Source organism: Thamnophis sirtalis, unplaced genomic scaffold (assembly GCF_051295495.1).
Source record: "Thamnophis sirtalis isolate CommonGarterSnake01/CBP01778 unplaced genomic scaffold, rThaSir2_p1.2 scaffold_13, whole genome shotgun sequence".
NCBI lineage: Eukaryota > Metazoa > Chordata > Lepidosauria > Squamata > Natricidae > Thamnophis > Thamnophis sirtalis.
The window spans coordinates 47,802,987-47,828,192 of NW_028261393.1; the positions used below are offsets into that span (position 1 = coordinate 47,802,987).

Below are 25,206 nucleotides of genomic sequence, written 5' to 3' on the forward strand. Positions count from 1 at the left end.
CAATGGGACTTGAATTCAAAATCTCCTAGTGATATGCCCAATGTCACCCAATCAACTTTCATGCCTAAGGTGGGACTAGAACTCACAGTCCCCTAGTGATTGGCTCAAAGTCACCCAATCAACTTTCATGCCTAAGGTGGGACTAGAACTCACAGTCCCCTAGTGATTGGCCCAAAGTCACCCAGTCAGCGTTCATGCCCAAGGCAAGACTAGTTCTTAGTCTCCCGGTAATTGGCCTAGCACCTTAACCACTAAGAGACTTCTAGATGTGAATGTCAGGGAGAATTTTCCGAACACTTCTGGTGAACGTATGGCTTCACTCTTATTGCTATTGCAGGTAAAATGATGCTTGGGGCAAGTTATGAAACACAGGTCAGCCTATTGAGTTTTATATGCCACTTACTGTAAGATGTATTTATATATATTTAGTATCTTGGTAGTGAGTGGGTGCCTTTAAAGGAAGAGAGAAGGAGAAAAATCACATAATAGAACATCTCTCTCTATCTTTTTAGCCAGAGAAAGGCTAAGACTTGAGTTGTGAGGCAGCTAGTCTTTTAAATCTCAAGGCTCCTTTTTATTGTAGTAGTTAAGAACCTTGAAGTTAAAAAAAAAAGTCCCTACAGAATAAGTGTTACTAAAGCTTACTTCTTGTTCTATAAAATAGGCTTTATTCTACCTTCCTTCCCCCCCACCCCCACACTCTGGCTAAGATATAGAATTATATACTTTAAAACTTCTTTTTAATGCAGGTGAGGTCTAATCTTTGTAAACGGAGCTCTCCAAATTCTGAACCATTGTAACTCAAATGGTTGAAGAACAGCCAGATATCAAAGCCAGGATTGTTACATAAAGGAAGTGCATCTGATTGTCCTTTTTGTATTGGCCAGGTTTTGTTCCAAAAAGGGTAGCCATGAGGAATCTCTGATTTCTCCACTGGCAATTTTATCTTGATTTTGCCCAGATACCTGAGACCTGCATTTTGGGAAAGACTGATATTTTATTAAATTGAGAATATTTGTAGCTCAGGGTTGAAATGAGAGTAAAAAGTAGGAAAGTAGGAAAATAGGAACCACCTTTGGTGGGAAGGTAACAGTGTTCTGTGCGTCTTCGGTGTTTAGTTATGCCAGCCACATGATTATGGAGACATCTTTGGACAGTGTTGGCTCCTCGGCTTTGAAACGTAGATGAGCACTCCCCCCTAGAGTCAGGAACGACTAGCACATACATGCGAGGGGAACCTTTACCTTTATTATCTCTCTCTCTCTCTCTCTCTCTCTCTCTCTCTCTCTCTCTCTCTCTCCATCCATCCATCCATCCATCCATCCATCCATCTATCATATATCTATCATATATCTATCTATACTGTATCTGTCTGCATACCTACCTACATACCTATGTATCTATCAATCATTAATCTGTATGTATGTATGTATGTATGTATGTACGTACGTACGTACGTACGTACGTACGTACGTATCTATCTATCTATCTATCTATCTATCTATCTATCTATCTATCTATCTATCTATCATCTATCTATCTATCATCTATCATCTATCTATCTATCTATCTATCTATCTATCTATCTATCTATCTATCTATCTATCTATCTATCATCTATCTATCTATCATCTATCTATCTATCATCTATCTATCTATCTATCTATCTATCATCTATCTATCTATCATCTATCATCTATCTATCTATCTATCTATCTATCTATCTATCTATCTATCTATCTATCTATCTATCTATCTATCATCTATCTATCTATCATCTATCATCTATCTATCTATCTATCTATCTATCTATCTATCTATCTATCTATCTATCTATCTATCTATCATCTATCTATCTATCATCTATCATCTATCTATCTATCTATCTATCTATCTATCTATCTATCTATCTATCTATCATCTATCTATCTATCATCTATCATCTATCTATCTATCTATCTATCTATCTATCTATCTATCTATCTATCTATCTATCTATCTATCTATCTATCTATCTATCTATCTATCATCTATCTATCTATCATCTATCATCTATCTATCTATCTATCTATCTATCTATCTATCTATCTATCTATCTATCTATCTATCTATCTATCTATCTATCATCTATCTATACAGTATCTATCTGTCTACATACCTATCTACACACCTATGTATCTATCAATCATATATCTATATCTATCTATCTATCTATCTATCTATCTATCTATCTATCTATCTATCTATCTATCTATCTATCATCTATCTATACAGTATCTATCTTACATACCTACCTACATACCTATGTATCTATCAATCATATATCTATATCTATATCTATATCTATATCTATCTATCTATCTATCTATCTATCTATCTATCTATCTATCTATCATCTATCTATACAGTATCTATCTGTCTACATACCTACCTACACACCTATGTATCTATCAATCATATCTATCTATCTATCTATCTATCTATCTATCTATCTATCTATCTATCTATCTATCTATCTATCTATCTATCTATCTATCTATCTATCTATCTATCTATCTATCTATCTATCTATCTATCAAAACAACCCAAGCTCAGAGAGCTCTGATATATTTTTTCTTAATTACAATGTCAGACATTGGAAGTTGAAGTTGACCATAGAAAAACCAGGCATTCTGGAGAAGCAGAATGTGAAATCGGTTCACAGAGGCACAGTGTCTAACCCACCACCAGAGTAACTTCGCCTCCATACATGGCAATGGTTCTTTCTTCTTCTTCTTCTTTTTTCTTTTGAGCTTTTAGTTGTTTCCAAAAGGAGTTGAAACTTGGATGAGATATTGGTAAAACGCCAGTCAGGCCCCTTTAATGTAGACTCCCTGCTGTAGCTGAAGAGAAGTAATTAGATCGCACAAGGCTATGTTACTCCGGTGTAAGTCTCCTCAGAACAGCAGGGGGTTTTCTCCTTTAATTTGTAGTTGGGGATTGTAGATCAGAACGGTGCAATTTTGGCAAAACCAGCTTTTGGACAGCAATAAACAAATGTTGCTGGAAGGAGGTGCTTTTGTTTCTTTTTTTTTAAATGTATCCTGTTCTCAGGATGAAGTCGAGCAATTCATTAGGGCGTCCTTTCTACAGAAGAAAAGGCCGGTGGACTCTTTGTAAGCCTTTTGGGCAGGGGATATGTATGTCAGGATTCAGTTTCCAAGGTTTAACTTGGTTTCTTGAGGGAATCTCTGGGCTACAATCCCAGCATGATCATGCTGTGGAATTTTGGGGACAAAATGCCAGGTTTCAGCACATTCCTCACCGTTCACATTTGTATAATTCCCCCAATTTGACAGTCATTTCAGGTAGCTGACTCCAGTGATCACGCATAGAACTTGACAGCATTGTCTGAACAATAACAACCCCTGAAGTTCTAGATATCCCTACCAGTTGGTATCTAGTTCCAGATATCTAATCCTACTAGAAACTAAGTATCTAGATGTCCCCAAAGTTCTAGATATCCCTACTAGTTGGTATCTAGTTCCAGATATCTAATCCTACTAGAAATTAAGTATCTCGATCTAGATGTCCCTAAAGTTCTAGATATCCCTACCAGTTGGCATCTGGTTCCAGATATCTAATTTTACTAGAAACTAGGTATCTAGATATCCCTTAAGTTCTAGATATTCCTACCAGTTGATATCTAGTTCCAGATATCTAATCCTACTAGAAACTAAGAATCTAGATGTCCCTAAAGTTCTAGATATCCCTACCAGTTGGCATCTGGTTCCAGATATCTAATTTTACTAGAAACTATGTATCTAGATATCCCTTAAGTTCTAGATATCCCTACTCATTGAGAGAAACCTGGAAATGATAGCCCAATAGTTTCTGGAGGTCCTTCAATTCAGGAAAACTCTTGACCTTAGATGAACATCTCTTAGATGAAGGCTTAAGGTAATGTATGAACCCAGCGTCTGTAACTATTTCAGCAGGTCAGGTTCACACAGACAATGGCTTAGCATGATGTGTGAATTTAGCCCTATTTTGGGTTGCCTGATTCATTCCATCCTTCAAGATTTTAGTGTAGAAGTTTTATGTTGGCTGCTTACATCCAGACTGAAGTTTAAACTTTGGGACTATTGTGGAAAACAGTGAGAAAAAGAAGGATTTTCTTCATTTTCTGATTTCTTGTCAGATCTTCATAAAAGCTCTGTAGCTTTGCATTTCGTGGAATCACTTGGTAAAAATGGACCCTCCCCCCAATCTCAAAAAAGGTTGGGTTACCGTGGATCATGGTCTAATTATGCATGGGAATCCTATCTTCATATTATCCTTGGCATGGGTTGATTTAAAAAGTGATCTTTGGCTTGAGATACCCTCATGATACTTAAGAAAAAAAAAACAACCCATCACTTCTTTCTCAGTAGCAGTAGCAGTAGCAGTAGACTTATATACCGCTTCATAGGCCTTTCAGGCCTCTCTAAGCGGTTTACAGAGAGTCAGCATATTGCCCCCAACAATCTGGGTCCTCATTTTACCCACCTCGGAAGGATGGAAGGCTGAGTCAACCCTGAGCCGGTGAGATTTGAACCGCTGACCTGCTGATCTAGCAGTAGCCTGCAGTGCTGCATTTAACCACTGCGCCTCCTTGGCTCAGTTGGTCCATTTCACCAATTATCTGTTAAATCTTAAACCCTCCTCCCCAAGATTTAAAAAACAAACTAACTAACAACCCTCAAACATCACATCTACTTTAATTGAAATGTAGAAGTGAGTTTGTGTTAATGAAGAACAATACATGAAAGGGCATTTTGCCTTATCCACATTGCAATGCAAATGTTCTCCCCAAAGTATAAAATTGGAGTTAAATAAACCAGTTTGGGGTTTTTTTGTTTGTTTGAAAAGAATATAATGTACACGTAGTAGAAATATATTTTAAGGATGGAGTTTGCCATGTGCAGTTTGCATAGGCATGTGGGTAATGAGTGTGTGTGTGTGTGTGTGTGTGTGTGTGTTTGTACCTATACATACACATACACACTAACAGGAACTGTTCTAACCCAGTCTGCCCTGTTGATCAAGATTATCTTCAGAGTTGGTGGAATATAATAATAAAAAAATGATTGACGGCTTCTACTGTTCAGCTATAGGCGAACTGTTTGTCCTGTATTATGTAGAAGAGTTCTGGCGCGTTTAAAAAATCCAGAAGTAGGAATGCGATTGCAAATGGCCAACATCTGGAGAGAAGATTGAGTTGGCATCTGGTCTTAGTCTTTCCCACTGCAGTGAGATATATTATGTTTCTATTGCGAGTAACTGTCACAATTTGGAGATTTGCTCGTAAAAGGAGCATATGCATTTTTTAATACAATGCATTGTGGCTTTTTGTTTTTTAAAAAATTATGGTTTAAAGGATTACTCTGTTCAGAAGATCCATTTTTTTAAAAAAAAAATTGCAGAACAGTTTATTGGCATTCGGATAGGTGTTATTTTCTATGTTGCTATGGATGGAAGTTATTTTGGTGAGCCCTGGAGTTGTTTAACAGGTGGGTAACCTGCTGGTGTAAGAATCACATTGTGCCATCCCCCCACCCCCCTCAATTCAAATGAACAATTAAAAAGCTCCTTTCCCATGATCCGATCTAAGCTTCTGCTCCTCTCCCCTCCCCCCCTATTTATTTTGGTTTGGTCAGTCCCAGTGGATGGATGGAAAAATATCGTGCAAAATGATCCAAACACAAGTAATGCGTATGCTTTGATTTATAGAGCAATAGCAACAACCCCCAAAAAAGTTTATTAAGGGGTCTCTGGAGACTCCTTGCAATTTTTAAGTGGTTTGCAAAGGGGGAAAAAAATAAACCCCCTTTAAGAACCACTCAGTTGGATTCATCGATTTAAGTGCTGCAGCTTCATTGAAAATGCTAAAACCCACGCGGATAATATGATGCAAGCAATGCTATTTTTATGAATTCAGAACAAAATGGTACCTAACGGAATAACAAAGTCCTAAGGGACCTTGGAGGTCTTCTAGTCCAACCCCCTGCTCAAGCAGGAAATGTACATCTTTGCAGACAAATGATTGTCTAGTCATGGCTTACAAACCTCCAATAATGGAGCACCCATAACTTCTTGAGGCAAGCTGTTCTACTAGTTAATTGTGCTACCTGTCAGGAAATGTCTCCTTAGTTCTAAGATGCTTCTCTCATTGATTGGTTTCTAGCTGCTGCTTCTTGTCCTGCCTTCAGGTGTTTTGGAAAATAGGTTGACCCCTCCCCTTCTTCTTTGTGGAAGCCCCTGAGATATTGGAACACTGCTATCAGGTCCCTTACCACAGGGAGACTCCTTGTGGAGTACTGTGAAGCTGTCACCATGGCAACTCCACTGCACTGTACAGTAGAAGCTATTTTAAGGCACAACAGGCTGTATCTTAACAGAACATACACCCCGAGGAGTGTCTTACCCCCACAATATTTGTTTACAGAGACTAAGCAGCCTGTGTACCAAATTTGGTTGAAATTGTTGGAGGCGTTCCAGAGTTATGCTGGAACACACACACACACACCTCTCTCTCTTTCCCTCCCTCCCTCCCTCCCTCCCTCTCTCTCTCTAAATTATAGGCAAAGTTTTACAAATCTGCATAGGTCCTTCAAAGCAAAATGAATGCCCATTTTCATCCGTCCATCCACCATCCATTTCCAGTGATGTCTTTCTGGTTTTGTGAACATTTTTGCAAATCTTCTTCTGTGAAGAAGAAAATTGCTAAGTGCTTGAAAAAGCCGAATCAGCCTTTGCGGGCTTTCTTCTCTGCCGTTTTCTTACTTTCTCTCCCTTCAACTTATCCTCCTATTCTTTGTTCTCTTGTTCATTGTCTGCCTTCGGGGGGGGGGGGGAAGGGGGGGAGGAATTTTTTTTTTGTCAAAGTGTTTCATTTCGGGGTGTGAATGTGAGTGTGTGAGTGTGAGGAGGAGGAGGTGCGTATTTCAACTCAAAGTGTACTTCCTCTAATGTGCTCTGCTTGTGGAAGTTGGCTTACATCTGGCATAGGGAACGTTGAAATAACGATAACAAACGGTGCCATTTAAAAGCATAGCAGGGGCCAAAAGAATAGCAGGCAATTACAAAGGAGAGAACTGGGAGGAGGTTGCCTATGAGTAACGCTGTCTGTAGAACTTACAAATCCTCCAGATCAGACAGTTTTCAGGCTACTGTGCTATCAAAACAGAACTTGTTCTAAGGCTGGCTCACTCCACTTGGCTGTTGCCGATGAATGAGATGGGACTGCAGATGAACGGATGGGAACGAGGTGCTGCAGCCACCAAAAAGGGCGGCGCAATTCTCGGGGGCATTAATAGAGGGACGGAATCAAGATCGCGTGAAGTGAAAGGCATGGTTGTAAGTTGAGGATTATCTGTAGTTCCCACAAAGAAGAAGCGGAAGCAGTATGCTCCATCCCACATTTGGGTAGAATAGAGACTGGTCTCGCCAGAAAAACACTTAATCTCCCCCCTGGTGTAGCCGACAAAGCAAGGAGAGCCCATGGCCTAGAGGTTAATACATCTGCTAACATGCAAGCAGCCTGGGTTCAAATCCCAGAAAGTTTTGGCTAGCTGAGGAGAGCCGAACAGCTTGAAATAGCTACACTAGTCTCCCTTTATTTCTTTGTCGGTGAATTTAAATTTAAGAAAAAAATAGTTTGTCACATAAGCGACTGCCTGCGAAGGCTCCTGGATTGGGGGCTGAAAGGTTGAAAGTGGAAGAAGTATGCTCCACACCATATTTGGGTAGAGATCAGTCTCACCGGGAAAAAACACTTTTCCACAAAGAGAAAACAAGGAATTGTCTTCTCTCGCATTTAGGTGAGGCTCAACTGTAAAGTCCTTTTTATTTTTATCTCTTTAGATCACGCTTACTGCTGTAGTAGGCAGAAGCATCACTGTTCCTAGAGAGGCCGTGTTCCTGGTTTGCTTTAGAGCTCATCCTTAGTCATTCAACCATGATCAGCAGTGCCGTGCACCTCATTGGAGGTGGGGGGTCTTATCTTACTCAAGATTCTGCCAACTCTGTTTTTCTTTTAAGGCAGGTCACCGAATCTCATCCCTGTTTTTTTTTCCAGTTGTGCAGCGAACGAGACCTGCGTGAACAGGTCACTTCCCCAATTAGTACATCTTGGTTTGCTTCATTGCGACTGTCTTTTATGCGGTGGTGCCAATTTGTGTCTAGGGGGTGAACATGCTTTTTAAAGCTTCAAAAAAAAAAAAGATGAACAGTGGTGTTTAAAAATAGCCAGGAAGTCTTCTTGATTTCTCCAACGCCTCCCCGATTCTTCTCGTCATGCCATATAAACAATGGTTGCCGGAACTGGGCATGTCTACTTTGATGAAAAGAAGGACTAGGGGTGACATGAAAGCAGTGTTCTGATATCTCAGGGGCTGCCACAATTCTCTGTTACTAGAGAATTGCAGGGATCATGAAAACAGAGTTGAGAAGTCAAAAACCATTCCAGAAAAAGACAAAGAAGAGGGAGTCAAGCTATTCTCCAAAGCACCTGAGGGCAGGACAAGAAGCAAATGGGTGGAAACTAATCAAGGAGAGAAGCAACTTAGAACCAAGGAGAAATTTCCTGACAGAACAATTAACCAGTGGAACAACTTGCCTCCAAAAGTTGTGAATGCTCCAACACTGGAAGATTTTAAGAAGACATTGGACAGCCATTTGTCTGAAGTGGTGTAGGGTTTGCTGCCTAAAGTCATCTAGTCCAACCCCTCAAGCAGGAGATCCTAAACCATTTCTGACAAATAGCAGTCCGATCTCCTCTTGAAAGCCTCCAATGATGACGCTCCCAAAACTTCCGAAGGTAACTTCTGTTCCATGGGTTGATAGTTCTCACTGTCAGGAAATTTCTCCTTATTTCCAGGTTGAATCTCTCCTTGTTCAGTTTTCATCCATTATTCCTTCCGGTGCCTAGGAGAATAGGTTGACCCCCTCCTCTCTGTGGCAGCTCCTCAAATATTGGAAGACTGCTATCCTGTCTCCCCTGGTCCTTCTCTTCACTAGACCAGCCATGCCCAGTTCCTGCAACTGTTCGTTGTATGTTTTAGCCTCCAGTCCCCTAATCATCTTTGTTGCTCTTCTCTGCACATTCTTCTAGAGTCTCAATGTCTTTTTTATAGTGCATTGACCAAAACTGGATGCAGTACTCTAGGTGTGGTTTTTCTAAGGCTTTCTTTTGCTGTTTAAGGTCTTGCCTCTTTCAGCCATAGGATGACTTTCCAACATGTTGGGTCAAGTCCAACAAGGTGAGCAGACTGGATGGAATCTCTGTTTTTGGTTTTGAATTCTCCCCAACCCCCTTAAAGACTCCACTTTTATTATATTTTTCTCTCTTGGAATCTCTGCAATTCTTTGCGAGTGTCTCCAGGCAGTTTCTGACCACAGTTAATAGCTATTTTGGCCATGCTCTGGGATAGCAGCTGGCATTCACAATCTATCTTTTACCGATGATGGTTTTCTTCTGATGTGTGCAGATTCCTACCTCTCAAGAGTCTGCATTGGGAGACTTCCCTCCCATACACTCTCTCTTGTCTGTCAGCAAGAAATAAATATATTTGTTAGCGCCAAACAAATGGCTCAGTATAATAGCTGCTTCGGCGGTACATTTCAGAACAGAATGGGATGTCATCATAGAAGCAGGCATACAGAAAGATGTACCAGGGGAAAAATAATCCTGAATTTCAATCTCAAATAGCCCTTGAGGACCCTTCAAGTAAAGGGACGCGGTGGCTCAGAGGCTAAGACACTCAGCTTGTTGATCAGAAAGGCCGGCAGCTTGGCCATTTGAATCCCTAGCGCCGTGTAACGGAGTGAGCTCCCGTTACTTGTCCCAGCTTCTGCCAACTTAGAAATTCGGAAGCACGTAAAAAATGCAAGTAGAAAAATAGGAACCACCTTTGGTGGGAGGATAACAGCCTTCGAAGGGTGCGTCTTTGGCATTTAGTCATGCCAGCCATGTGACCATGGGGATGTCTTTAGATGCGAAATCAGCGAGGGCCCCAAATTCGCTTAATGACCAAGCAGTTCACTTAACAACTGCACAATATGCTGAACGACCCATGGTAAAAATGGTTGTAAAATTGGTCTGGTCACGTGATGACTCGCTTAATGACCCCATTGCTCAGTGTCTGAAATCCAGGCAGTCCAAATTGGTTCAATGTGATTCAAATAGCAATAACAATAGCGCTTAGATTTATATACTGCTTCACAGTGCTTTGCAGCCCTCGCTAAGTGGTTTACAGAGCCAGCCTATGGCCCTCAACCATCTGGGTCTTCCTTTTACCCACCTCTGAAGGATGGAAGGCTGAGTCAATCTTGAGCCTGGTGAGATTTGAACTGCCAAATTGCAATTAGCCGGCAGTCAGCAGAAGTAACCTGCAGTTCTGCACTCTAAACCACTGCACCACAGTGGCTCAAATGCTCTTTAAGCAGGTGATTTGGAGCATGGAAGGGCCAAGCTCCTGATAGAAAATCTACAAAGCTGGTATGTGGAATGGATCTTTCCCTTTAAATTGGCTTAATTTTGCTTTTAGAAGGGAGAGTGTTCAAATCAAGATCCATGCCCTGAAACGTTAATGCAAGCTCTTCTGCTTTTCTCATTCTCGTACCACCCTGTCATCCTTTTAATCTGCTTCGTGAGTTGCTTGTGACGGCCCTCCCCGTCAGCCCCCCTGCATCTAAAGAAGCAATGCCACTGCTGAGGTTGGTGGGAAAATTGCTTTCGGTGTAAACAGAGGGCTGGCTGGCCTTGCCCTGGTAGCATTTTTAAACAACCTGCAATCTGGAGCAAACTAATAGCTTCTGTCAGCCAGACAAGTGATTATTATTTGGCCTGAAATTAATTCTCTGTTTAATGTGGAATTCTGGAATCTTGGCTCGAAGCCCAGGGTTGCAGACAATGGGGGAAGCAGGAGCAAAAAATGTAAAAAATGAAAAAGGACCTCAAGGTCCTCACCTAATAAAAACTCCCAACAGTTGTTTGTAAAGCTTCCCGTGTTGAGTGAGGTTCATCGTGGGAAATGTGATGGTTCCCTTCAGGAGAGAGCAATGCCTAACTGGCATTGGCCATGGGAGAGATTCAGAAGTGGTATTCAGCTGGTTCGGACTGGTTCGGACTAATCGGTAGTGGAAATTGCGCCCCCCCCCGACCCAGATCTATGCTGTCCTTTTTTTAAAAAATAGTTTTTATTAAACATTTGAACCTTTAAAAACAGAAAAAAAACAACAAATACAGAAAAAAACAAGACATACATAAAAATATAAAATAGTTTTATAGCCTTCTGTATCGGCCTACATATTTAGCTTTTATAGTTCTCTATTCTACATTGCCTTCCTATCGGGTTTTAGCATCTGTAATAATCAGTGGTGGGTTTCAAAAATTGTTGGAACCTACTCTGTGGGTGTGGCCTCCTTTGTGGGAGTGGCTTGCCACCCATGTGACTGGATGGGAGTGGCTTGCTGCCCATGTGACCGGATGGGAGTGGCTTGCCGCCCATGTGACCGGATATGAAATTATGAATTAGTACTTAGGTCGGTCCAAGTAGCTATTCAGAAGTTAGCGATTAGAAGCAATCGTAAAGCAAGAAATGGAATTAAAACCAGAAATATTTTGTTGGCTATTTGAAAGGGAGTATAATATATATTTAATTTTACACATGTTAGCAGCTGCTGGAATTGTGTTTGCACAATAGTGGAAAAACAGATATATAAATGAATAAATATTACAATGTGCAGGAATAAATAAATTGACAATTAAAATCAAGAAGGTTTTGAATACTTTTTCACATGGGATTGGTTTTAGCAGTTGCCAACTAACGAAAACAGAAATTAGAAATCCAAAAGTATGAAAGAAAACAACAATTATGTAAGGAAAGGTCCCTAAAATGTATAGGGAAATATTACTAGATCATTATTAATGCGTAGATAACTGCGGGACATTACACACCCACCAGTGGTGGGTTTCAAAATTTTTGGGAACCTCTTCTGTAGGTGTGGCCTGCTTTCTGGGTCCACTGGTGGAACCTCTTCTAACCAGTTCGGTAGATTTGACGAACCGGTTCAACCGAATAGATGCAAACTGGTAGGAACCCACCTCTGGTAATAATGTAATAACAGTTGTACTCAACAATTGTTAACAATAATAATTTATTCATATCACCATTGTATTTACACTATGGTCAATACTTTAACTTTGATAGTAATTAGTAACTTTGATTAATTTTTATTCAATACTAGTTTAGAAAAAGCAAAAAAAAAAAGACTTCTATTTCCTATTTTGGCTTTTGTTTTGTAACCACTTATACATTCCATTCCATATTTTATGCTGTCCTATTTAGGCACATTTTTGAGGTCGGGCACATGCTTGGAAGGCTGAGCGCATGTGCGGGAATGCGCGGGGCAAACCGGTGGCAACAAAAGGTGAAACCCACCACTGGAGAAATTGGATGGAAATTCTTCTTTGTTCTCCTGGGAGATAGCAATAGCAATAGCAGTTAGACTTATATACCGCTTCATAGGGCTTTCAGCCCTCTCTAAGCGGTTTACAGCATATTGCCCCCAACAATCCGGGTCCGCATTTTACCCACCTCGGAAGGATGGAAGACTGAGTTAACCTTGAGCCGGTGAGATTTGAACAGCTGAACTGCAGAACTGCAGTCAGCTGAAGTAGCCTGCAGTGCTGCACTCTAACCACTGCGCCACCTCGGCTCTTTTAAGATCTGTTCATCTCCCATCTCTGCAGTGGCAGGTGTCTGCCACGGGGCCAACTTCACAATTGCAGTGTGGGTGAATTGCATTAACTCACCCTAAATCAGGTATACGGAATTCTATTAAGCTCAATCCCCTTCTGGCGTCCCTCTCCCTATCATCGTGGCTAGAGATTTGCAGGCTAAGAGAACCGTAGATGGGCTGGCAGATCTATTAGGGGAATGATGGTTTTGCAGCGATAACATTTGTCTTTGCCCTGTGGTCTTGCAGTCGTCTGTGTCAAGTGTAGCATTACTTTCACCCCCCCGTACTCTTCTTTCAGTCTCGCTCGGTCTTTATTATTATTATTTTTTTCTCTTCTTAGTGCTTGCTGCTGAAAAATAAAATAAAATAAAGCTTTGCAGATGGTTCTGCATTCTAGGTCAAGAGGGGAGAGAAGATGGCTTGTAGCTGTAAGTGCTAGACGGAAAGATCAAATGGTTCTGAATCTTTTTATCGTTGCATAATGTTCTTGGAAAATGATGTTCTTGGTGACTGCTCCAAAATGAACAAGATAATGAAAACGCGGAGTCTAATCTTAGCCCATTTTCTGGCGAGTGGTTTCTGTCTCCTGCCTTCAGTGGAATAGAGGTCAGCTGCCCTGCCACTTTATAGCATCTAGCTCAAAACTCCTACGTGGCTGCATGAGGTTCATGTCCAATTGGAATTAGGAGAGGGAAAATTCAATTGGGCGGTGACTGTGGATGGTGAGGATGATGATGGTTGAAAGCCAATAGATCAGTTGAGTGTCATGAGTTGTGGGAACACTTTAGGTACTGAATACAGAGTAGTAGAGTTGGAAGGGACCTTGAAGGTCTCCTAGTCCAATCCCCTGCTCAAGCAGGATAACCTACGCAGTTTGACACAAGTGGCTGTCCAGTCTCTTCTTGAAAGCCTCCAGTGATGAAGCACCCATAACTTCTGAAGGCAAGCCCTTCCATTGGTTGATTGTTCTCACTGTCAGGAAATTCCTCCTTAGTTCTAAGTTGCTTCTCTCCTTGACTAGTTTCCACCCGTTGCTTCTTGTCCTGTCCTCATGTGCTTTGGAGAATAGGTTGACTCCCTCTTCTTTGTCTTTTTCTGGAATGGTTTTTGACTTCTCAACTCTGTTTTCATGATCCCTGCAATTCTCTAGTAATAACAAGGCCCAGCCTTACTAGCTTTTGATGAAAAGAAAGACTAGGGGTGACATGATATCGGCTGCCGTAAAGAAGTGGGGGTCAAGTTATTTTCCAATGCACCAGAGGGCAAGACAAGAAGTAATGGGTGGAAACTAATGAAGGAGAGAAGCAACTTAGAACTAAGGAGAAATTTCCTGACAGTTAGAACAATTAATCAGAGGAACAACGTGCCTTGAGAAGTTGTGAATACTCCAACACTGGAAGTTTTAAAGAAAATTTTGGACAACCATTTGTTTGAAATGGTGTAGGGTTTCCTTCCTAAGCAGAGAACTAGAAGACCTCCAAGGTCCCTTCCAACTCTATTATTCTATACTTCTTCTATTCTATACTTCTATACTAGCTTTCAAACCCAGGTAGAGTCAGCCAGATACTATATCCTGCTACCAGATTGTGAGCTTGAATGGAAATTGAAACAAAGAGATAACTGGAGATCATATTGCCATGATCATAGACTGAATTTCAATGAGACATAAATGATCATACCATGTAGGGATTGTGGGAGTCGAAGTCCCACACATCCATTAGATTTTATGAGTCATTAGAACTGAAAAGTCAGATCTATGCCTGATTGCAAGCAAGAAGGAAAAAAAAACATCAATACTTTAATGGGAAATCTATGCTGGGGTTTTTCCAGCAATGTGTACATCTATATATTTGCTTGTATCATCACCTGGTACAAATTGCGTGATTGAACATTATCATTTGTTATGGACTGATTCATATAGAACACTATGTCAGAAAGTGATTTGATTGGTTTTCAGTGAGCATGATGTGTAAAACAGCTGATTGAGCAAACTAGGGTGAAGAGCTCTATGCTTTAGCGTGATGTGTCTACACGATTTGTATACGGCGAAGTTAACTCATGCAATTGTGGGAGTTAATGATCGACTATGGGAAATAAAAAATGCATTTTTGGCATCCAGGATACCTATAGGACAGGGGTATCAAACTCAAGGTCCGGGAGCTGGATCTGGCCAATGGGGTAGTTAGATCTGGCCCGCAGGCCTGCCCTGTAACAGCGAAGGACTGGTCACTCATCAAAGCTCCGTTTTTGGCCCTGATGGCCTCCTTCAGTCCTCTGCGAATGAAAATGGAGCTCAGGGAGGCTGCCCACTGCCCGTCCAGGCTCTGTTTTCAGCCGCAACAGCCTCCTGCAGCCCCCTGCCAGCAAAAACAGAGCCTGGGTGGGCCATGCGGAGCGTCCCCAAGCTCCATTTTCCCTGGTAGAGGACTGCAGGAGGCTATCACGGCCAAAAACAGAGTTTTGATGAGTGACATTGAGCTGGCCATGACCAGGGACGTGCAGTCAGGGGAGGTGGGGCCTCACCAGTGTCATGAGGAAAAGAAAAGAAAAATTAAAAGGAAAAAGGCTAAGGTAGTCGCTGCCAGACTCTAGAGTCACAGTGGATGATTCTGAGTCTGCTTAGTGCTAACTGCAGGGGGAGGCGAGAGAACTACAGGCCTCCTTTGCATAAGGAATTTTTCGCTTTTTAACCCTTGCTCAGAGTTAAACAAGGGTTAAAAGGTGAAAAATTCCTTATGCAAAGGAGGCACGTGGTTCTCTGCCTCCTGATCTGGCAGCAGCAAATCTTGCCTAAGTTGCCTTTTTATTTTTACATTTTTTACATTTTCATCATGGTGGGCAGACAAGAGGAGAGTTGAAATCCACAGCTGGAAAAAGTATGTGGATCGGACGGAGGGAGGTGGGGGAATTCAAAATTATTGTCATTTAATTTGTAATTTTTTATTGTGAGTAATTTGTGTGTGTGTGTGCGCGCGCGTGTGTTTCTTTCTTCACTTCACTCAAACAAACTCTCAATTTGAGAGAGAGTTTGTTCGAGAAGAGAGGGGCAGCCCTCTCCTCCCCCACTGGGAGCCCAGTCCTGCTCCCCTCTCTCTTTCCTCCTCCTCCTCTCCCCTTTCTTTGCCGGTTGCCGCCTCACCCCCCTACCTCCTCCGTCCCTGCCGCTGTGTCCGACAGGCCAGGCGCCTCATGTTTATGTCCACCATAAACGTAAGACACCTAGCCTGTCGGACACAGCGGTGGGGTCGGAGGAGGCGGGGGGGGGGCGAGGCAGCGGAGCGTGGCAGCGGCAGGGACATCCCCGCTGCTGTGTCCGACAGGCCAGGTGTCTCACGTTTATGTCCACCATAAACGCGAGACGGCTGGCCTGTCGGACACAGCGGGGTGGACGTTACTTCTTGCCGCTGCCACACTCTTGCCTCACCAACCATAATCCTCACCCTACGTCCCTGGCCATGACCCACCTCCCGCCCCCCCAAGGTCAAACACAACCCTGATGCAGCCCTCAATGAAATCGAGTTTGACATCCCTGCTATAGGAGAATCCCTCCCTTAGAATTATGAAGATGGCTTGGGATTCTATAACGATGAATCTGGAAACATCATTATTCTGCCTATTTTCATTGATAACTCATGAATTAGAGAGAGATTAATGGTGGGTCAAAATCTGTCTCGCAGTTTCTCACTCAATTCTTCCTCTGCAAAAAGGAAGCTTCTGTTTTACTATCTTATTCTCAGGGTGTTGGAGGATATATTTGGTGTTTCTTCTAGTGAGGATCTGCAGCAGACTTTTGGTGACAGATGGTGCTCTGTAGGGTTGCTCCCTCTTCCACATCTCTCCTTCCCTTTTCAGCTTCCTTGGTTGCCCCACACTTCCCAGTTTAGAAAAGGCCCTTGGGGAAAATCTCGAGAGTCCCATCCATGATAATTGAAGGGAGAAGCCAAGGAGGTTGAAGGTTGCTGGGGAAAAGTACCCATCTTTGCAATTCGCAATTTAATGAGTTTATATGCTGCCCAATCCCGGGGGACTCCGGGCAGTTTACAAATACGAAATGAAATAAAATAACACATAGGGGAAAAATACAAACAATTTAAAAAACACAACATACATTTGGTTTAACTAGGGGTTGGACCTGATTTAAAAATCAGCAACCCCAGGCCTGTCGGAACAGCCAGGTTTTGGTGGCTTTTTGGAAGGCCACGAGGGTGGGAAGGGTCCGGATCTCTGCTGGTAGCTTGTTCCACAGAGCCAGAGCAGCTACAGAAAAGGCTCTCCCCCGAGTGGTCGCCAGTCGGCGTTGTCCGGTCGACGGCACCCGGAGGAGGCCTAGCCTGTGGGTTCTTATCGGACGTTGGGAGGTGTGTATCTTCTCTTAGCCATTAGTACAAGGATGCTATCTCCACTGGTTAGAATGTGTTCAAGTTTCTTTTCTCTTTTGAAGGACTTTTGAGAAACAAATTCATAAAAGCTTTTTCATAAACACAAGCGAAAACTGATAGGAAAGAAAAAATGCAGAAGGATTTTTGGAACAGGCTATGCCCCCTGGTGAGATTGAAGGAATGGGATGGAGCACCCAGCCTCTTATTTAAAAGCAGATGAAAACTCAATGTTGGATTCTCCCTATCGATCTTTTTCTTGATTGTCAGTCTGCCAAGGAACATTTCTGATCTGGAGAATTGAGTTTACTATTTTGTCTCTTTCTTGTTTTCTTTTCTGGGGCTAAGCCCAAGCCCAAAGATGAGGCAGCGAGATCCAGTACAGTCCAATCCTTTATTGGCTTTCACCCAACGGACAGACTCTTGCCAAACTAAAGCTATAACTCTATACATACATACATACATGCATGCATGCATGCATACATAAGGAATGCCTTGAGCAATTTCAACCAAACTTGGTACACATATGTCTTACTGTCTGGAAACAAATACTGTGGGGGTAGGACACCCCTAACACCCCTCAGGGAGAGTGTTCTGTTAAGATACAGCCTGCTGTGCCTTAAATTGGCTTCTACTGTACTGCCATAAATGGCTTCTACTGTACAGTGCAGTGGAGTTGCCATGGTAACGTCTTCACAGTACTCCACAAGTGGGCTCTCTCTGGTAAGGGGGAAAATCCAACATTAGAAATTACGTTTGGTTCGGACATTTCCCCCTATAATACCTCTGGGTTATTGGCTAGTTAAAAATAATGATAGTGATGAATGCAGAAGAGAACTCTGAATATGCAGAGGAGTAGGCAAGCTGTTGTATCCTAGAGATGCCCTTTGAAAGGAAGTTGGAATCACTTTCACAAAATGGCTGCCCTGGGGAAAAACATTCTCCAGAAATCATTATGGTGAATTTTTATCTAAGAAGGATAGCTTTGCTTCCCTCTTTTCCTAAATTCTGGATAGGTTGACTCATTCCCAAACAGTGGTGCAGTTGGCGCACCAATTCTTATTGTCCAAGAAGAGCTGTTCATTCCCGGAATTATTCTTGAATATTAAAAATGTGCTCGGAAACCAGCATTTTGATTCGCAGCAACTCAGTTTCTCGTATTATACAAAACTGAAGAGAATCTTCAGTACAAGAGAGAGAGAGAGAGAGAGAGAGAGAGAGAGAGAGAGAGAGAGAGAGAGAGAGAGAGAGAGAGAGAGAGAGAGAGAGAGAGAAAGTTTGGTTGGGAGAAAACCTGCCACTTGGCATATTGATGCCTTTAAGCTCCGTATTACTTATCTGTAAGCCGAAGCTGAGTTTAATACGGTGAGAAGAAACCTATGCAAATTTCAGACTTTGGCTTCCCAGGGCATTGCATACGAACGGTGCCGCTGTTGAACTTGGAAATGTTTGCTTCCATTTTTCCCCTGGCGATGTACAATAATGCAGTTGATCAGATGGCAGAACACAAAATTATGCATGGTGATTGAAACACAACACTACCACCAGGTAGTTTCTACCATACTTTTGACAGACTACAAACTAGAACAGATTTATTCCTGGTGTGACAACAGAGACCTCCTCTCCAGATGGAAATCTCCTGACAAGTTAGTTTCCCACAGGACCTACCGTATATATTAAATACAATAAAAATTGTTATTCAGTGGAAAAGAAGCAAAATCTCATGGGGGCTTATCTCCAAATAAACACGATTGTGTTTAGGCTGCTGGGATATTTGCCACAACGAGATCTTTAATTGGGTGCTGTTCCTCATTCTTGGGGAACCTCCCCTCGAAATCTTTGAATTCCATCTATAACAGCATCTTAATGACCCCCATAATCCCTTGCGGGATGGAGTCTGTGTAACTGAATGGAGCTGAGTGTTTACTGGCCCGATGCCCTTCCTGTCACCAATGTGGAGTTTTGTTCAGCAAATACATTCTCATTGTGCCCAGAGAGAGAAATATCTGCCTCTACCTAGGATTGAACTCACAGCCTCCTGATTGTGAGGCGAGAGCGCCACCTCTAGGCCACCACATCAGGAATCCCATCTATATCATGACCTCAAATTCTTTCATGTTCCCCAAACACTCATATAAAGGATGATGGTCTGACGGTTACAATAGCACTGAAGGAATCTTACAACCAGCGCTCGAAGTTGTGGCCACTGCAGCACCCCTGTGGTTGTGTGCTAACTATTCAGATGCTTGGCAACTGGCTCGCCATTACAACGTTGCAACATGGTGCGGTCATGTGATCATCATTTGCAACCTTCACAGCTGGCTTCCGACAAGCAAAGTCACTGGGGAAGCCGGCAGGAAGTCATAAGTTGTGATCAACTTAGTTGTGGAGTTTAATCACCTGCACTCGTTTGCTTACTGCCCATGGCTGAAATTGATGTTGTAGGTCAGCACAGTCCCATGATGTTTGACTTTACAACCCTGTTGCTTAGTGAGGGATTGCCAGTCCAATTGCAGTCGGTAAACGAGAACTATCAGCCTTTCATCTTTCTTGCTTATTGGCTAAACCCTCAACAAGTTGCGGTCATGTTATAGAATGTTTGCAAACAAAAATTGATTCCAGTCTCGGAAATCCGGGCAGGCATGCACACAATTTTTGTGAAGGCAGCAAACAGTTATTTTTGATAGATGTTACTGTATTTGTTTATTGCGCTGGGATATTGTTGTTTCTTAACCTAGAGCTTCACAGTCAGAAATAGTTAAAAGACTGGTAGTAAATAATATCCCACACAAGGAAATAAAACAGCCCCACTAAGCATTGTAATCCATATAAAAATCAGAATCATTAGATAATGAAGTGGCTGGAGCAATCGATCAACAAGCTAAGCTGGTTAAGCTTGGAAGGAGAAGTTAGCTCCCTGGGCTGTCAGCTTCAGAGAAGCAAAAGAGACAAGAGGAGTTTGGACACTGCAGGATTTCTCCGTTGACTTTGAATTCCTTTGTCCACGTGACACTAAAATGTTTGTTTTGCCCAGCCTGTTGCTAAAAGCAAAGCCAATGGAATTAGAAAGAAAAGCTACAATTTCAACAGGACAGAGAAGCGAAAGAAAGTCTGTTCATTTGTGCCTTCCTTTCCCTTTCCTTTTCCTTTCCCTTCCCTTTCTTCCCTTCCCTTCTATTTCCCTTTCCTTCCTTCCTTCCTTCCTTCCTTCCTTCCTTCCTTCCTTCCTTCCTTCCTTTCCTTTCCTTTCACTTCCCATCCCTTTCCCTTCTCTTCCCCTTCCCTTCCCTATCTTCCTTTCCCTTCTCTTCCCTTCCATTTCACTTTCCTTCCTTTCCTTTCCCTTCCCTTCCCTTTCTTCCCTTCCCCTTTCCTTCCCCTTCCCTTTCTTCCCTTCCCTTCAATTTCCCTTTCCTTCCTTCCTTTTCTTTTCTTTCCTTTCCCTTCCCCTTCTCTTTCCTTTCTTCCCTTTCTTCCCTTCCTTCCTTTCCCCTTCCCTTCCCCTTCCCTTTCCTTTCCCTTCCTTTCCCTTCCCTTTCTTCCCTTCCCTTCCCCTTTGTTTCCCTTTCTTTCCTTTCCTTTCCCTTCTGTTCCCTTCCTTTCCTTTCCTTCCTCTTCCCTTCCTTTATCCATGTTTCCTCCCTCCCTCCCTCCCTCCTTCCCTCTCTCTCCTGCATTCTATGTCAACACCATTCTTCTCCATTGCATTTTTGTCTGTTGAAGTTAATGGCGCTGTCAATATGAGTGTGTGAGGTAATTCAAAATACTGAAATAACACTTGGGTTTAGATGTTCCCTGATTAGTTTTAGTGCCTTGGCTGGAAAGTTATCGATCCATCTGATATTTCAGCGTTGAAACTCTACCTCCGATGCATTCTCTTCCACCAGTGAGGGATGATCCCGTCATCTCCCTTGCCTCACCATCCCTAAAAATAACGCCCTGTGTGGAGTTGCCAATCTCTGCAAGGAAATATGTGCAATTGGGGAGGGATGCTTAACGCCGGGTGTTGCTTACGGTAATCCCAGCAGAGGGAGCTTGGAAGCACCATAAACGTTATGCAGGGCAATGACTGATGGCAAAGATGTTTCTTTCTTAGTTCAGACATGCTTTTGGGGACATGGGGGTGACGGTTGATTGAGGGTGGAAAGAATTGCGATGAGTGTCCCCCCCCCCCGATAATAGAAACCCTGCCCTTGTTAAATGCCGAGTTTGAGATACGTTTGCTGACAGGCAGAAAAAACTTAAATGGTGGTACGTGAAATTTCTTATTAGAAACTAACTAATTGCTGCGAAGTCTGTTGCAGGAAGATAACTTGGGAGAGACGTTGAGCTTTAATGTAATTAACTTAGGGTTGGGGGTGGTGTAGCATCCTCCTTCCTAAGTGTCATCTTGCTCAAAGCCAGATGTGAAATTGGACCGGGTCAATTGATGTGGCCAAAGCGTTGGACAAAGACCTCTCTGCGTTCTGGCAGTGAAAAGACGCTTCCAGGTCCATTGTCCGAGGTAGCTCTTGTTTCACTCTCCCCAATGGTAGGAATGACTCCGTTCAGGGTTGTTGTGGTTTTGCGTTGTGTTCTTTGCTTCATGGAAGAGATTGTGAAAATGCGGACGGCAGTGACTTTTATAGCATATTTTGAAGGTTGAGGACAATGCCAAGCTTATCATGATATGTCCCCCCCCTCAATTTTTATTATTTTATTCATAAATATTTTGAATACAGTGTATTGTCAGGATATATCATTTACAGAAGCAGGATAAAAAGAATATACATACATACATACATACATACATACATACATACATACATACATACATACATACATATATATATGACTTTAAATATATACCTTTCACCCTAGCTTGGCTGATAAGGAGTCAAGCTCTAGCTCAGTGGTTAATACATCTGCCTAAGAGGCAATACAGCACAGGTTCGATTCCCAGTAAGGGTATGGCTAGCTGATGAGAGCTAAATAGCTTGAAATAGATCTATACTAGTCTCCCTTTATTTATTTATCAGCACAAATATAACAAACATATGTATGTATGTATGTATGTATGTGTGTGTGTATGTATGTATGTGTGTATGTGTGTATATGTATAGCAATAGCAATAGCAGTTACTTATATACCGCTTCATAGGGCTTTCAGCCCTCTATAAGCGGTTTACAGAGTCAGTATATTGCCCCCAACAATCCGGGTCCTCATTTTACCCACCTCGGAAGGATGAAAGGCTGAGTCAACCCTGAGCCGGTGAGATTTGAACAGCTGAACTGCAGAATTGCAGTCAGCTGAAGTAGCCTGCACTGCTGCATTTAACCACTGCGCCACCTCGGCTCGGTATGTATGTATGTGTGTATATGTATATGTATATGTATATGTATATGTATATGTATACATACATACACACACACACACACATATATACACACATACATACATACACATACACACACAAACATACACATACACAGAACCATAACCATCATAACCATAATGATTAAAATATAACAGTGTTTTAGCTAAATTTCTCTTTTGTATTGGCTTATTTATACTTCTATATTTATACAACTATCCTCGATTGTATTGGCATATTTATAATTATGAATCATCCTTATATTTAATTCATACATAGTAATGATTTTTCTTCGTCTAATTTCTACCTCTTGTCTCTAACCACTCATAAAATCTATTCCACATCAAGTAATACTCTGTGCCCTCTTTATCTTTTATTTTTAAAGCCAGCCTGTCCAAATACACCCAGCCAAAATCCTGCTTGGATTTCAAGACAGACTTTTTTCAGCCAGCTCCCCAAAAACCAGAGGGATTCCTCTTGGTAGATGGCTGAGGTTTGCAACATTCCCTGCCGGTTTCCCCATTGACTTTCTGGGGAAGCCAGCAGGAAATATTGCGAATAGCCGGGACACAATTGTAAGGCACTTGGGTACTAGTTGGAAATGCAAATGAGTTGCCAAGCATCCAGATCACAATCACATGACCATAGGGACAATGTAATAGGGGTAACGTGGGGTGTAAGCAGGGGTGGTATACACTTACCTTCCCTACCAGTTTGCGAATGTGAGCACACACACTACATCCGTGCATGATCCGTCTGCACATGTGCTTTTGGTGAAAAAAATGGTCTAAATGGGATGCCGTAGAGCCAGGCGGAGGTGGGCAGAGCTGCCTGCAATTTCCGCTACCGGTTCGGGCAATCTGGTCCGAACCGGTAGAATATCAACTCTCCTTGTAAACCCCATCTTTCAGCGCCATATACTGTATTTTTGGGAGTATAAGACGTCCCGCGTATAAGACACACCAAGGTTTCGAAGAGGAAAATTAAAAAAAAAGTTTTTGCACTCTGCAAACCTCCCAAAAATGGCCCATTTTTGCAAAAATGGGCCCTTTTTTGTAAAAAAAAAAAAAAAAAGGTATGGATAGCCTTTAAGGAGGCTTATAGAGTGCTCCTGGGAGCTGGGGGGGGGCAAAATTGAGCAAAAAATTGTCTGTTTTTCACTTGTTTCTGTCCTCCACAGCCCCCAGGAGCACTCTGCAAGGCTCCTAAAGGCTCTGCACGGCCATTTTGGTGAAGGGGCGGGGTTTGGGGAGGCAAAAAAAATGCTGTATTCAGTGTATAAGACGCACCCAGATTTTCAGCCTCTTTTTGAGGGAAAAAGGTGCATCTTATACTCTGAAAAATATGGTAGTTAAGCAAGAACTATCTATACGGGGCCAGGCTAGCCACTTGTTACTCGGTCAGGTCATCTTGGCACAACAAAATACGATGATGTGGAAGCCCAGCTGGACAGTGTTGCCATGGCACCTTAACAATGACTTGCCCTCCATATGTGGGTTCAAGCAAATTACTTTTCTGCTTCCGTGAATCAGTTTGGCATTAATGGGATCTACTTTCCATCAGATGTGAACTTTAATCCCTGCATTTAAACTAAAAACTCAAAATAACACAAAAGTGCTTTTTCTATGGAGGTGTATTTTAGAAAATGACTTGGTGGTTAAGGTATTTTCCTGATGCTATTTAAGACTGGGGAAAAAAACCGGAAGATTGTTGTAGGTTTTTTGTTTTTTTTACTGTTCCTATCAGGGATAGAAAGAAAATCTAAATTACTATGACTATTAATAATTATTCATATTTTGTAAAAGGAAAAGTGGACAAAACACCAAGACTTGCAAAATGAAGATTGCAATAATATGGAAGATGGTATCAGGTGGACTCTGGAGGACAGAGAAGCTAAAAAAGTCTGTTCATTTGAGACTTCCTTTTCCTTTCATAATCTTCTTTCCGTATTGAAGGGAGGATTTTCTGGAATGCAGAAATGAAGAAAGAGGTGGAGGAGGAGGAGGAATAGGAGGAGAAGACTGTTGTAATGGTTACTTTGATTGTACAGATGACTTGTACAGTTACAAATTGGTGACAATTTGAGTGTGAGGATTTATATAGGCTGCTCCCAAGATGTTTGGAGTCCACTTAACCATTTTTGGAAACCTTAATTCGTGCATTTTTGTTTTAGAGTGTTCTATGAACCCGACATTTGTGCTATATTCAAGAATGAAGAAGTAAGCATACCATTGACACAATACATCCTCAATGTGGGCAACCTGTATTGCTGTTGGTCCATAGAGAAAGGGAAACTCCTGGCCATCATAAAAATAAGGGTAGAAGGTTGCCAGCTACTCTTTTCCCATTATCTCTAGATGTCCAAGATACCAAGATGGCTGAAACAGACCCCAAGTGATTAGTCCAGTAAAGACAACCCATATTAAAGAATAATCCTCGCTTCATTATTGGAGAGTAAAATTGGAACCTTCTCAAATCTCAAGTTCCCTGCTGGTCACTAAATATTTTCCTTAGTTTTCTTTTCTTTTCTTTTCATTTTTAACGTGTGTCTTCAAATTAGTGTTGGCTCTTGATGACTGCCAGGGCCAAGCCCCTGCAGTTTTTCTATCAAGATTTTGGAAGTGGTTTGTCCTTGCCTCCATCTTACGGCTGAGATAGATAGATGACAGACAGACAGACAGACAGACAGACAGTCATGGAGGGAGGAACCAG

General features: G+C 42.0%; 2 protein-coding genes across 3 annotated transcripts in view; both read left to right on the plus strand.

The window, feature by feature from the left end:
* PCDH19 (protocadherin 19) overlaps window positions 1–25,206 on the plus strand; it is a 142,654-nt gene that overhangs the window by 17,377 nt on the left and 100,071 nt on the right. The gene's annotated exons all lie outside the window — the stretch shown is intronic.
* Window positions 1,436–2,065, plus strand: LOC148043185 (uncharacterized; the record flags this gene model as incomplete). Its single annotated transcript, XM_087727924.1, has 1 exon — window positions 1,436–2,065. A coding segment is annotated over exon 1 (630 nt), but the record flags the coding sequence as incomplete, so codon positions are not given.